Raw genomic sequence first — 15948 nt, 5'->3', positions numbered from 1 at the left:
ATAGAATCAAGATTCACAAAACCCACCTTGAGTGCTAGCCATGCAAGCACACATGGCAGTAAATAGCACTAACACACCTCTCCTCCATAGCCCCACCGCCACCAATAGCGGCTTCACCGCCTGACCAACTAAATAGAGGACCATCTAGGATGACTAGTCCTACAGCATAGGTGTTGCCCTCAAGATTATGTGAGTAGATGGGTCATCATATTTCATCCCCATTAGTCTTTCTTGGAGAGCCTCACCTCGGGAGATGCCATCATGGATGTACTGAGATCTCATCATAGAAGCCCTATGCTAGATATTATTGATAATAGGAAGTGCCAGGAGCTGTTCTGTAGATATATGTGTCCACTTTCTTGTTCGTTAATTTCTTTTATCCATAACAAGATATACCATGGATTCATTGTAATCCACAATTGGGTCTCATAGGTCATTTTGGCCTTTAGCGATATGCATGCATTTGTATATGTGTGTGCGTGTATGCCTTTTATTTTTATTTTAATTTCATTTAATCATGTGATAGAAAAAGTGAAAAGAAGATGGTAAGTCTCTGTATAGACAATTATAAAATTTGCATGGTGTTTTTGGTGCTGTCAAAAAAGCTCATGGTTTTGGACATGCTATTCAAGTTCTGAATTGCAAAGGTCTACCATATCTTTTCATATAGGGGTCTTTTTTCGTAAAGAGGCATTAAGTTAAGCTTTAGTGCTAGTCCCAAAATCATTTTTCAAATTGTTTGTCTTTTCTTTTGGTGGGTCTTTTCAGGAAGAAGATGGTGCCATAGTTCATTTGAAGAAAGAAGATGAAACCATTGAAGTAAAGGTGAAGCTAGCAATTGTCATCCATTAGACCCTAATAATGCACCTTGATTGTAAAAGCTGCTCTTTTGTACTTCTGTTATAGTCTTTTACCATTTCTGTTTGAGCATTGCCTCAACGATACATAGCATCAACATAGGTAGGCTACATACTTTGGGTTCCAAGAATATACTAGTACCAACCTCATCCAATTGCTGAAAGTTTGGGACAGGTCCAGCCTCACAACCAGCCCATTGAATGTGTGCACATCTTCCAAGCTGCGAGCAAGTCATCTTTATCTTTGACCTGCCATTCCAAACGATTGGCTGTCTATCAATCTTCTCCTTACAACATGGGCCTTTGCTAAAGTGCCTTTTGCAGAAGCTGCCAGATCTAGAGAGGGTGGCTGGTACCATAGTGAAAATCTCCTTACTCTTATGTAAGACGAGGTCTGGAAGCCCTCCTGGAGAAGCAGCTTCCAGGTCTGCCCATCTGGCATGAGTCCTGAGGCCACGAACTTGCCTAAGAGGTTCTGAACTTTGGGTGAATAATCCCCAATCCTTCTGAGTAGTCATCAGTGTTTGGTTTGCCAAGCCACTTTGGCTCAAGAATCCCTAGAGCCCTCCAAATCAGACCACATGAAATTTCAAATCAGATGGTGTAATAGAGAGATGAAGTCAAAGAGAATCAGTAACATGAGACTATATATGAAATCCATATGGGTTCTAACACGGGTACTGAGTCCAGACTGTTGGGCTGTTGTGATGTTGAGTCCCACTTGAAACCAGGGATATCTGACTGTTTGTCCCCTACTCACCCATCTGAAACCCAAGTAAACTTTGCAATTTGTGCTAGACTCTGAATCTCTAAGAAAACTGACTAACTTGCACTAGTTGATCTTCACTCTTGTAGTGCATAACACCTCCAAGGCCAATCTCACCTTTTCCAACATTAACTCTTCATCCTCAATATATAAGGTTGTGATGTCTGCATAGTCTGAATCTAGCAGCTCTGTCTTTGTTCGCACAAGCAGCTTGAGGCCCCTCAACCTACTAACTGGAGAGCAGAGAAGGTAAGAGATTGCTTCCACAGAGAGCAGGAAAAAATATGGAGCCAGTGGAAAATCTCTGACTGACCTCTCCAGGTGGAACTCCACACCTTTCTGCCCTCCTATCATCGCCATGCTGCCAGCCATCCAGAACCCACTGATCCACAGCTAAGGAAAGTCTAGCCGAGCTGTGCTACCCTCCAGAAAGTTCCAATCAACCCTGGCATAGGCTACTCAAAGTTCAGAAGAAGCAGTGCAAGCTTGTGTCTATATTGATGGGCCCACTTCTGTGGCCTCAAAGAAGGTGAATATGTTGTGTAGGATACTTCAATCTTGGACGTGACCTGTCCGAGTGTCAGGCCATCAGTAGAGGGCCCTTCACCTCCTAGAATGTGAAAAAGAAGGCCCTAGAGGGTCCATCATCTCCTGGGTACTTTTGCTTATCCTGTATCTCAGAAGCTTGGAGCATCTCCTACGCCATGAAGGGTGTAAGGAGGGGCTTGCCCCATTGTGTCAATGACCAGGGAGGGGATGCATTCCCACACATGTTCTCTGCAATGGAACACTCCAGATGAGATCTGGTCCTAGGGGAACCGATGTCTACAGAAGTCAGTGGCCAACTCCAGCACCTTCTCTAGCCAAGATCATACTCTCCCATACTGATCCTGAAGGCCATGGTCCCACTGATGCTGGTGGTCCAAGGCACCTGGAAGAACTCTCTACACATACCGTCTCTTTTTCATGCCTGAAAAGCAGTAAAGGTGCTGGAGAAAAACGTTCAGCTCATATCCTCTATGCTCACTAAGGTATCTCACACATGCATCTTTTGCATCTGAAAGATATGATTTCCAGTGGAGTCTTGTAGCAGCTGTTGGATGGTTGCCATGTCCCAATGCAAAGCCTTCTCCCCCTTGCAACCTAGCTCTCTCACTTGCAGAGCCTCCTCGTAGCAAATCCCACTTGACTCTCCTAGGGCGTCAACTTGCCAATGAAGAAGTCCTTTCAAGCAGACTATATGACTGTGCATGCCCGATGAAGCATCAAAGATGTATGCATTCCTCATAGTCCATATTGCCAACAACCCCAAAAGCATAAGAAAGGAAGAGCACTTTCATATCAGCTGGCACGGTGTCCAGAAACTTGGGATGTCCAAAGACCTAGCCCTTTGGATGCATCGATATCCCAACCACTCAGAACCGAATGGCCAATAGTAGTGACCAAACCTTCCATGCCACTAGGCAAGTAAGGAATTGATGGCAGGGGATTTCAACCGGCGTCTAACAAAAGAAGAAGCAACCATTGGAAATCCTTCTCTTATTGATCCATCCCTCCATAATTGTCAATTTCCACTAGGCTTTAGATTTGTGCAATCCCCAAAGAGTATTTCTTTGCTAGTCAACTATGTGTGGTCTCTAATCATGAAATGATAAATTTGATTAATCGAAGATGACCAAAGGGTCAAACGCCCTACAAGATCCAAGGGCACTCAGCATCTAGGACAGGAAAGGGCTGCCAGTCCTACCAGAGATCAGAGACTCTACACTAAAGATCATTGTAGCCAGGAGGAACCCGATAGACTCTTTTGATGATGCAAAAGGACATCAGGGGGCCTCGGGGGCAAAAGGGTGGCATCAATCAATACCACTGAGGTCAAGCCATGCGATTAAACTTAGGTCTCACCTTGGATTTTCCTTCCCAAGAAAGAATAGGAGACACCACTAGAATTTCCATTGGCAATCAAGTAGTTGCCTGTCTATCCTCTGCGGGATGCTAACGGACCTTGGAAAGGGCAATTTTCCATGAAGACCACATGCCACTGGGAACCCTGAATCCTTGTATTGCCATGCCAAAGACTCTGTTTCTGAAGAAAAGCATGAGCAATAAGCGTCTAGGGTTGTTGACCAATACACAAGGCCCGAAACAGTGACCAATGAAGGGTTGTCATATGGTCCACACATCCAAAACAACTCCACCTCCCATGGATTTCGAGATGCAAATGACTTCATGATATCCAAGATATACGTGCTTGCATAAAATCTTTCTTCTATGTTGGCTTTGACTCAGGCCTACTCTCACAAAGGAGTGTCGTGGTGATTCACAATAGGACATTGGGGCACTTTTCTACTCTCCGTAAGAGATTTTTTCCCCCTCAGTCACATTATTCACTATTTGTGTGTTTATGTTACACAATTTAGTCACTTACCGGACTTTACACACTTTCGGGTGTGACCTTAAGGTACTTACACAACCCTAAGGTCTAAGGATTGTACTTTGTACTTTCACTTACACACTTGAATTGAATCGTGTGTCGAGTGTCAACACTCTCACTCTCTACTATTCACTCTATTTTGAGCTGATAGTTTCCATCCCCATCTTCAACATTTGGTATCAGAGCTCCCAGTTCCGTTGAGCTCCCCATCAACTCAACTCAAGGTTCGTCAAGCTCTCTACTAGCTAGAGCATTAGCTGCCAGTTGCCCCCGACCAGTCCTGGCAATGCCCTAAACCCTAAACCCAGTGCATGTCTAGTCGTGCCAATGCCAGACAGTTCCACTACCACCCAGCAGCTGCCGCGTAGCTCTGCCAGGTCCTCTAGCTCCACCGCTAGCTCTACCAAATCCTCGGCTCACCGCCTACCAGCCTGGGTAGTCTTCTTCGTACTCCCGCCGACTTGAGTTCGGTTTGTCTTCATCTCGTCTTGGAGGTGATAGGTATACTTTATTATTTTTATTTGGGAAATCAAAGCTGTAGTAGGGGGCTTTTGCTAGAAAGGTGCATTTCCGCTCTAGAAAGTGCTTTTGGGTACACATTACAAAAATTTATTGGAATTCGAGTGAGAAAATTTGGGGCTTTTGCATGTTTGGCAGACATTTGCACATGTATTAAAGGATCAGTCTGAAATTGACTGAAATTGTGGACGTCTGATGGTCAAATTTTGGGGCTTTTGTGTTTTCAATGCTACTGAGCATTGTTCATGCATTCATGCTACTCGCTGAAATCTGTGGAAATTTCAGCACATTGGATAGTTGTGATCAAGTATGACATAGTTTTGTTAATTAGAGCTTGGTGTTTGCTGTAATTTCTGGAAATTTGAAGATGTCTAGGTTATTCCGGCTTTGGTTCTTGCTCTTGAACTTTTTGGAAGAGTGACATTTATCATGGCCAATCAAGGACAGAGTGATATATTCACTTATGTATCTAAAGAGGATAGCTACATTGGATGGCAATAACTATTCTCTATGGTCCTTCATGATGAAGAATGTGATCATTGCTAAAAACCTTTGGGAGTATGTTAGTGGCGAAGAAGTCCATCCTGAGTTGTGGCTCTTGCAGCTCCTCCCCAAGGAGGACATGGTCACATGCCAACTCCAATCAGTTTCCCAAAGAAAAGCTGCACAAAAGGCTTGGGACACTCAGGAGGCCCAAGCATTGTCACTGATTGTATTGGCAGTTCAGCGGTCCATAATCTTGCATATACTGTCTATTAATTCTTCACGAGTAGCATGGCTTACACTTGAGCATATGTTTGCTGGAAAATGAGACACGTATTTCTTTCTTGAAAAAGGAGCTTGAACATGTGAAGATGGATGAAGGTGATGCTATGCAAGATCGTCTTAACAAAATTCAGGACTTACGTGAGTAGTTGATGAATGTAGATGAGTATTATTTTGATACACAGATGATCTCTACTACTTTGAATTCCTTGCCACCTTCTTATTTGGCCTTTCACACGGCCTTGAATCTCACAATGAGAATTTCTCCACAGCCACTTACCTTTCTTCAGTTGGTTAATTTGCTACTTGAGCAAACAAGGAAGAGGATGTTATAGCCTTTGAACATGCTTTTATGGCAAGACAAAAGGAAAGGGCAATCAGTCTAGGAATTTTCCACAGAGTTTTGGAAGTTCAGGCACTTTATAGAGCAACAAGAAGTAGCGGGGCACGCAAGCTAAGAAGGGCAAGAGCCATAATTGTAAAAAGCTAGGTCACTATATCAGAGAATGCAAGAAATGCATTGCCACGGAGGAGTTTGGGATGTTTGTTTTTTATGCACCTTATGCTACTACTGCTACAAAGTCCGTGTTGTTTGTTGTTGATTGTGACTATTGTTTTTACACTTGCAGTTATGATTCTTCTTTGGCAAATAGAGCATTGAGCTTTACAGAGGATGCTAGCACTTGGTTCTTTGATAGTGGTGCTTCTAAGCACATTACATCCCATAAGGATATGTTTACCTCTATTATTGTAGCTCTTGTTGGCAAATCTGTTAGAGGTGTTGGAGAGATTGTTTGGAAAGCCATTGATGGCTCTACTCTCCGTTTGCAAGATGCATTATATGTGCCAAGGATAAATAAAAATTTCTTGTCCATTTCTTCTTTAGCAAAGTATGGAATGCAAGTCACATTTGATGATGACAAATGCATGGTCAGGGATAAGAAATTTTTGACTTTGTTATTGACTAGCACATTATGTCATGGACTCTATGAGTTAGATGCTCATTCGATTGATCAATTAGTCTATTTAGCATCTACTATTAGTCCTACTATGTCACAAATAGAGTTATGGCATGTTCGCATGAGGCATATTAACTACAGCAATTCAATGCTTATGCAGTGTACTCAGATGTTAGATGGTTTACCTCTTTTGGAGAGACCTCCTGAGCAAATTTGTGAGAGATGCATATTGGGAAAAATGCATCGGTTCTCTTTTCCTCGTGATATTGCTTTTAAGGCAACGGCCACGTTGCAGATTGTGCATTCGGATGTATGTGGACCTATGCAGACAAAGTCATTGGGTAGATGTTATTATTTCATCACCTTCATTGACGATGTTACTTGCTTTTGTTGGATCTATTCATTGGTGAAAAAGTAAAAAGTGTATGATGCATTTTTGGCTTTTATTGTACTTGTGGAAAACCAATCTGGCTATTGGATTAAGACTCTCTGTTCGGACCAAAGGGAGGAATACATATCTTCTTTGCTGAATATATTTTTGAAGCAAAAAGGCATTGCACATCAGTATAGTGCTGCATATACTCCACAGCAGAATGGGGTTGCAGAAAGAAAGAATCGATCACTCATGGAGATGGCCAGATGTATGTTGAAAGCTAAAAATCTGCCACATGGTTTTTGGATGAAAGCAGTTATGTATGCTTGTCACATTTTGAATAGGTGCCCTACCAAGGCATTAAATAATATTACACCTTTTGAGGCTAGGAATAGCTACAAACCTTCAATTAGCCACATTCATACTTCTGGGTGTCTTGCACATGCTCATATTCTCAAAGTATTGAGAAAGAAGTTAGACAATAAGGCTGTCAAGTGCATATTTGTGGGTAGAGCAGTGAAAGCAAAGGGTACAGATTGTATGATCCTGTTTCCAAGAAAGTCTTTGTGAGTAGGGATATGATTTTTGATGAAAATATTAGAATTATCTCTTGCTGGTTTTGACACATGTCAGGCTGCAAATGATGTGTTTAAAGAGTTGTTGCCTATTTCTTTAGGTGATACAACTAGAGCTTCATTAAATGAACAAAGTGTTCAACTAGCTACTCCATTAAACAATGCAGAAATTCAGCCAATGGCTGATCTGAATATTCAGCAAGATGCTCAACTTGAGGTTCATCGGGAGCATGTACATAATCAGGAGGCTAGACAAATGCCTTACAGACTTTAAAAGAAAGTCATTTGGATGCTCCTCTTGCTAGTTATACTAGAAGACAAGCATGTTTGCATGATCATGCTAATACAATGGAGTTTGCTATGGCAACACATAGACTTGATGATGAGAAGCCTAATTCTTTTGAGGATGCACAACTGAGTGTGCATTGGATGGCAACAATGCAAGCTGAATTTGATTCTATCATGAAGAATCAAACATGGGATTTAGTGACATTGCTTGTTGGAAAGAAAGCGATTGGTACTAAATGGGTCTATAAGTTGAAACGAAAAGCGGATGGATCCATTGATAAGTACAAAGGTAGACTTGTGGCAAAAGGCTATGCGCAAAAGAAGGGCATTGATTATGAGGAGACATTTGCTCATGGTTGGATTGTGCACCAACTTGATATTAAAAGTGCATTTTTACATGGGGAACTTCAAGAAGAAGTGTATGTTCAGCAGCTCATGGGTTTTGCAGTTGAAGGATCCAAACACTTGGAAAAGCAGGCTGAAAAAGGCTTTGTATGGTTTGAAGCAAGCTCAATGAGCTTGGTATGTAAAAATTGATGCTTTTTTACTCAACTAAGGATTCATTAACAGCCCGTCAGAGTCTACTCTTTACATATGCAAAGAGGGGAGATCTTTGTTGGTCATTTACCTTTATGTGGATGATCTTCTACTCATAGGGACACATGCTAATCAAATTTCAGCATTCAGGAAAAATTTATATCAAACTTTTGAAATGTCAGATTTGGGGCCTTTGAATTACTATTTGGGCATTTAGTTTATTTATGATGCTAGAGGCATTGGATTTTCATAGTCTGGATATATTGGTAAACTGCTTGAGAGATTTGGCTTCTAGGATTGCAAGCCAAAAAGCACACCGATGGAGAGTGCACTCAAGCTGTCTTTGCATGATGATAATGATCTGTTTAACATTCATACATATGCTCCAACAATTGGATGTCTCATTTATTTGTGCAACACAAGGCTAGATATTCAATTTGCAGTTTCAGCCTAAGCATATATATGCACGGCCCACACATGTCGCATTGGCAAGTTGTGAAACATGTTTTTCATTACTTGCAGGGTACTAGGACTCTTGGATTGCTTTATGCCAAGGGGGGACCACTACAATTACATGCTTACAGTGATTCAGATTGGGCTGGTGATTTTGATTCACGTCACTCTATAAGTGGAAACTGTTTCTTTTTTGGCTCATCTTGCATTTCTTGGCTTTGCAAGAAAAAATCCACTGTTGCGACATCATCTTGTGAAGCTAAATACGAGGCAGCTTTCAACTACTACAGTTAAATGGCATGGTTGAGACGTTTGTTGGCTGATCTTGATGTATCTATCATGGAGTCTACTTCTTTGTTTATTGACAGTCAGAGTGCCATTGCAATGGCATAGAATCCATTGTTTCATGCGGTAATGAAACACATAGAGATATATTATCACTTTGTCAGAGAGAGGCTATATGCAGGGGATATCAGCCTTGTCTACTATCCTACCAACAACAATGTGGCAGACATCTTCACTGAAGCTCTTCCTTGCGACATATTTAAAGCATTTTGCAATGCTTTAAATTTGATCTCCTTTGATGGATGATCCTTGTATGTTGATCACTTTTCACTCCAAGGGAGTTTGTTGGCTTTTACTCACACCTATCCTCACAGAGCAGTGTCAGTGATCCGTAGTAGGACACTGACACACCTTTTTACTCTTCGTAAGAGAGTTTCTTTCCCCTAGTCACATTATTCTCTCTTTGTGTGTTTATGTTACATAGCTCGATCACTTACCGCACTTTTCACACTTTGAGGTATGAACGCACCTTAAGGCACTTACACAACCCTAAGGTCTAAGGGTTGTACTTTGTACTTTCACTTACACACTTGAATTGAATCGTGTGTTTTGAGCTATGTCAACACTCTCACTCTCTCTACTGTTCACTCCGTTTTGAGCGAATGGATACCATTTGTGAAGGAAACTGCTAGGGTTTGCACTGAGGACACATAGAGTGTACGACCACGACAGAAATACAAAGAGACAGACACAGACACAGAGGGCAAAACCCAAACCCTAAACGTAAAACTCAAAAACTCAAATCCTAAACGCAAAACTCAAAAACTCAAACCCTAAACGCAAAACTCAAAACTCAAACAGAGAAACTCAAACAGAAACAGAAGAAGGGAGAGAGAGAACACAACTCTGAAGTGAATGAATGCTGTAAATGAATGTAAGAGTCTACAGTGTGCTCAAGGGCAAAGCAATGTTGGAGTGTGACGTCACACAGGCTGAAGATAATGTGGCTGCAGTCGATGATGGCTGGACAGCAGATGGAGGCGGGTTGCAGGCTGGAAACTGGGCGCCAACAGTAGCAGAGGGCGTGTGGGTTGGTGTAACCTGCAAACAAGGATAATGGCTGAATGGGGGCAGCCTGTCTATTTATAGATGTGGAAGGGCGACCCAAAAATTAGGGTTTCCACTAAACTCTCTCGAACCGCTCCTCGTTTTAGGGTTTCCACTGAACTCTCTCGAACCGCTCCCCGTTTTAGGGTTTTACTCTAAAAGTGCATTTTTAGTGTGTTTTGGGGCTGTTTAAGAGGCTAATCAGCAAGTAATGCAAATTTCAGCAACTGCAAGAAACTTGTCATTCAGGGCTTTACAGTGCAAAGAATACAAAGTGCCCTTCTTGGTTCCTTTTGCAATCAGCATAGAGCCCTTTTTCACTTTCCATAAACCACCACCAAACAATGAAGTGTAACCATGCAAGTCAAGCTGACCAATAGATAGTAAACTCTTTTTAATTCCAGGCACATATCTAACATCTTTCAACACAAGTTATTGTCCATTGTCTAGAGACAAGTGTACAGTGCCAATCCCATCAATGCTGCAAGCATGGTTATTTCCAAGATACACCTTTCCATAATTGCCTGCATTGAACATAGTAAAACACTCCAAGCAAGGAGTTACAAGGAAAGAGGCACCATAGTCTACAATCCAAGTCTGAGTGACACCATCATCAATCACATCAGCCTTGGTAATCTACATATCTTGCATGTGACATACAAGGGCATCATAATCAACTGTACATAATATATCAGCCTCTGTATCTAAAAGCTCCTCTTGAATTAATTAATTCTGAAAAATTAATTTAATGGCTGAAAATGCATTAGGAAGGCTGCCATTTGGCAAAACTTTCCCATGCAACTAGGGAGAAGGCTGTTGGAGGGTGGTGGAAGCTGATTTGTAGCTATTCTGAGCTTGGTGGAGGGAGAGGAGGTGATCAGATTTGGCTTTAAGAGGCGTCGACGGACTGATTGCGCACCGCGACAGGACAGGAGGCAGCAGGTTCTCTCTTCCGCCTCAAGAGAGGCGGCGGTAGGAGAGGAGGGCTCGCCAGCAGAGCTAGTGTTTTACCCCCCTTTTGAAGCTGTTGGTGCCATCAGATTTGTCATCAGAGCTACAAATCAAAAGATACATTTCAGCTGATTTTCTCTCTCTCTACAACATTCTGTCATTTCCTCCAGTCTATGCTCAAGCATTCTCAGTAATTCTCAGCCATTGGTAGCAGAGTACAGCCAAATTTGGTGGATAGCAGAGAGTTTACTGCTGTAAACCCTAAATTACAGCAGTAATTAGGGTTTAGCAGCCACCTTGGGACCCGTGCCATCAGTCAAAGGCATTGTACACTGAAATCAGCACCAGAAATTCGTGGATTTGTGAGGATTTCTGATGCCAGCCCATCTATTGTGAATTACCATTAGAGCAAGTCCTAGGTGAAAATCAAGGGGCAATTTGCTTGAATGCTTTGCTGATTATTGGAGCAGCAAGGGGCTTTTGAATCAGCCAAGGAGATCGTGAAATCTCGGCTTGTAATTTATCCATCAACAATTGAAATTAAAGAAATACCGAAAGGGGCGCCAATTTTGGGGCCAGCAGGGTGTCCACTGTCCAAGTTTATGAAGGTAAAGTGAGCATTTCAGTTTATGTTCATTTGCTAATTGCTGTAATTAAGTGCTTAATCAGGTTAAACCACCCTATCCGAGGAGGGCTGGTTAACGGTGGAGTGGAAGGTGAGATGGATACATGAACTTGCAGACCAATCAGCCAATCCCTCGTGGGGAGTGAAAGAGATGGGCCGCCGAGGCTGTACTCGAGCCACATGTCCAACAGCAACAACGGGTGCTGAAGGAGCAGATGAAGCAGGAGCGGAGGGCGTAGCCCCCACTGGACTGTGCAGTCGCAGCGGTCTACTGAGGCTTTTTAGGTGGAAGACCTTGGGCCTTAGAGCGACACTCCTGGTCCATATGGCCTGCTCTCTGAAAATGTGTGCAAAACCGGTTTTTCTTAGGGAGTTGCTGCCAAATAGGTCTAAATTCTTTGGTTCCATCTGAGGAAGAGGAGTCACCCTTTGATTGGCTTGCCTTTGCATCTAGCGAGTTCTTGCCACTAGTGGTTGTCCCTCTCGAAGAAGAGGCAACCAACCCCCTCTTGCTAGAATAAGGCTGTGATGAGGATTTTTTGTGGACTTGATCATACAGCCTCGCGTAACACAAGAACTGGCACTCAAACTCGTAGAAGGTTGGCAATCTAGGTTGGGAGATCATGTGTTGAATGAAATTGAAGTGCTTGTCAGGCAACTTATTCAAGAAGAATGTAACCTAATCGTCATCTGACTTTGGAGAGCCAGTAGTGGCGAACTCGGCAAGTAACCCGCCTATATTCAGCCAGCTTGACTTTCAGATCATCCCCTGCCTTAAAATGGAACTCTTGAAGCTCAAAGTTGAGATTGATGCGCCGACTACGATCACGAGCCGCATAGCGGTCGAGAAGGTGACTCTAACGCTCTGACGCGAGCGGGAAGTGCTGCAACTGAGAGTGAAACTCAGGAAGCTATCCCTGCATTAGCTCAACATTGGCTGTGGCATTGTGGGCTCTCCATTGACGGATGTAATCAGGGTGAGTCGAGGGTCAGGCATAGGCTCTAGACCAAGGATGAGCTCCCAAAGAACCTGAGACTCAAGCACTTGTTGCATGAAATTAGACCAAGTGGTGAAATTTGACTCGTTAAAACGTGTCTTATCCGTGAAGGCATTCTTGGCCGTTGCAACAGGAGTGGTAGTGCTCAGAGATGGATGGTGTGAAAAAGTGTAGTGCGGGTAGGATGGGGGAGTGGAGTACACTTGGGAATGGGCCCTAGAGTGCCCACCAAGCATGCGTGTAGTGTGCAAGGTGGATCCATAGGTAGGGATGGGTTGACTAGGCATGGGTATGGTAGCCACATGAGGAACCCAAGGAGGTGGGATGGGAACATGGTGAGCAGAAGATGGGAATCCCTGCGTAGGTGTAACCTAAGGAGAGTGTGAAGACGCACCATAAGCTGAGGATGGAAACCCCTGTGTATGAGTGGTCATGGGAGATGTGAAGCTGAGGATAGTGAGGGGGATGCCCATCACAGTCGTCCTAGGAGTTATGGGTGTGCTCATGTGCTGAAAGGTGAGAGGCACTGTGTTAAAGGGTGGCATTCGCCCTAACGAAGTACCATGGTGCAAAGAGGTAGAGAATGGGGTGGAGAAGGAAAAGGTGCTAGGAGCAGAGATGGAATATCCAACCCCTAGGGTGTGTGATGCAAATGTGGAGTGTAATCCAAGGTTTTGGAAAGATGATGAGAGGTGTGATATAGAAGAGGGTGGGATGGGAGGGAAGTGAGAAGTGTGTGTGATATGCTTAAATGAAATAGAAGCTGTAGATATACCTGAATTTCGTCGGCTTCATGAGCCCCCTCTATTGAAGTTCACATATGCAAAGCCATCCGGATCTTGTACTTCAAAAGAAGAAACAGGCGAGGGTTTTGATTCATGCAAAACAAAAAAATTGTACAAACCTGACATTGGACCTGGCTGAGATGATGAAGATGGATCGCCAGACGTTCCGAATGCCGTATGTCCTCCATGATTGGAGAGGTGGCCTGCCTCACCAACCGGTCCGGATGTGGTAGCAAAACTGGTAGGAGGGGTGTAAGCATCACCATAACTCCTCAAAGTCCTCCTCTGTCACGTTAGTGAAATTTGGTGAAGGTGGAGTGCCGTCCTCCAATGATGGAGAAGCCTAATAAGACATCATAGGAACTGGAGAAGGTGTCTGAAACATTGTGATTCGGTTACGAGTCGTATTGTGTGCCTCACACAAAGACTAGCTTTCCAGAATATCCGCAGGATACTCTTTACAAGAGCACCGACTGTGATACCTTCTGAAGGAAATTGCTAGGGTTTGCATTGAGGACACACAGAGTGTACGACCACGACAGAAATACAAAGAGACAGACACAGACACAGAGGGCAAAACTCAAACCCTAAACACAAAACTCAAAACGCAAACACAGAAACTCAAACACAAACAGAAGAAGGGAGAGAGAGAACACAACTCTGAAGTGAATGAATGCTGTAAATGAATGTAAGAGTCTTCAATGTGCTCAAGGGCAGAGCAATGTCGGAGTGTGACGTCCACCGAAGACGGATCCCAAGTCTGTGACCACCAGTCGGAGTATAGGAGTGCTGAATAGTGAATGGCAGCAGGCTGGTCACCAAAACGGAGCAGTCTGGAGACTGGAAACTGGTAAACGCAGCAATGTACCACCGATCGGAGGTTGGAAACTTTGCAGTCTGCTACAAACAGGAGGCTGAAACAGTGTCTAAGAGATCAGGGCCTGCAATGCTGAAAACGCAGGTTGGCTGACCTTGGAGATGATGGACAGCAGGCTGAACAGCAATCTGGGACAGTCTAGAGCAGTCGCCAGCAACTGAGAGCTTTCGCCTACAGCAATGGACAAGATGAAGATAATGTGGCGGTAGTTGATGATATGGCTGGATAGCAGATGGAGGCAAGCTACAGGCTGGAAACTGGGCGCCAACAACAGCAGAGGGTGTGTGGGCTGGTGTAACCTGCAAACAAGGATAATGGTTGAATGGGGGCAGGCTATCTATTTATAGATGTGGAAGGGCGCCCCAAAAATTAGGGTTTCCACTAAACTCTCTTAAACCCCTCCCCGTTTTAGGGTTTCCACTAAACTCTCTCAAACCGCTCCCCGTTTAGGGTTGTACTCTTAAAGAGCATTTTTAGTGTGTTTTGGGGCTGTTTAAGAGGGTAATTAGCAAGTAATGCATATTTTAGCTCAACACCATCTTCATCTTCAACATTCTAGAGCATGAAATGGAAGTGCCGAGCAAGATCCTTCAAGGCAACATTAGTCCAAGGCAGCAATGGAAAGAAGTGAGCATGGGAAGCATAATAATCTAGGCTACTTTAAGGCGCACATGAAATGGCTAAGCTTGAGATTTCCAATGGACAAACTTGTCTTCCAATTTCTGCAACAAAGCTTTTGGCTGCACATCAATCCACAAGGGGTAACAATGATGCCTTGCAATGTCACCTTGTTGGACAAACTTACGTGCCATCCTAAATCTAACAATTGGAGGTGGTGCAATCAACAAGGGAAGATTTGGTAGCATTGATTCACAAGCGTGATGCATGCTTTAATAATTCCCATACATTCAAAACTCTCCAAAGTTTCTTGACCAACCAACTGTCACTGCAAAGGTATAGAAAGACCAACTAATTGCCCCATATCCACAAGATGTGATAGCATGGAAAGAATAGGGTGAGTAGCAAGTGCAATGAAAAGTGAGCTGAGAGGACAGCCCTATCGGATCGATAGTGCAAGGGTAAAGGGCTCTGTGACTCCACCATTTAGGATAGCATGGGAGGTGGCACTCATTACTAATTGTGTAGATCAACCTTGACATGCGAGGTCCAAAACCCATAACTTTCATGAGATCTGCAACAAAAGACCATTCTAAGAAATCAAAGGCCTTTTCTAAGTCTAATTGCACCAGAACCTCCTCCTATCATGTGTGCCCCGTATAGTCTATGGCCATCTATGCATTCAAGATATTATCAAGAATGTTTTTGCCCTTAATAAACCCATATTGGTGAGGGTAAACAAGATTGGGCAAGTGTTTATGGAGACGGTTTGCCAACACCTTCACAAAGATATTATACATAGAGCCCATCAATGAAATTGGTCTCCATTGCATAAGTTTGGATGGGGAGGGGACATTGGAAATCAACTTAATCAGCCCTTCTTTCCACAATAAAGAAATGGTGCTCAAAGCCCAAACTTGTTGGCACATGGCAGCCAAGCATTTTGCCAAAAGAAATGCATAGGTGCCAAAGAATTCATTGATGATGCCATCCCAACTGGGGCTTTTATCATTTAGTAGATGCAATAAGACATCCATAACTTCGCCCTTAGGGATACAACTTCTAGGAAGCCTTGCATGTCTTGGGGAACTTGATCTTTAGACCAAAGTTTAAAAAGGACGCACAAGCTTATGCAATTTGCAGAGAAGATATCTGTCACAACCCAAAAGGTTTGCG

General features: G+C 43.4%; 1 protein-coding gene across 2 annotated transcripts in view; it reads left to right on the top strand.

The window, feature by feature from the left end:
• LOC148009099 (uncharacterized) overlaps nucleotides 1-15948 on the top strand; it is a 240525-nt gene that overhangs the window by 149899 nt on the left and 74678 nt on the right. The window contains exon 4 of one of the 2 annotated variants that reach the window (XM_087673820.1): nucleotides 769-825. The exons of the other annotated variant lie outside the window; for it this stretch is intronic. Within the exon in view, the coding sequence (XP_087529946.1) occupies nucleotides 769-825 (57 nt within the window). The remainder of the gene's footprint in view (nucleotides 1-768; nucleotides 826-15948) is intronic. 2 annotated transcript variants of the gene reach the window in all.

The sequence above is a fragment of the Lygodium microphyllum genome, unplaced genomic scaffold, assembly GCF_053477565.2.
Source record: "Lygodium microphyllum isolate KBCC unplaced genomic scaffold, Lygodium_microphyllum_v1.1.10 scaffold_40, whole genome shotgun sequence".
Classification (NCBI taxonomy): Eukaryota; Viridiplantae; Streptophyta; class Polypodiopsida; order Schizaeales; family Lygodiaceae; genus Lygodium; species Lygodium microphyllum.
This window is presented reverse-complemented; position numbering and strand designations above follow the sequence as displayed.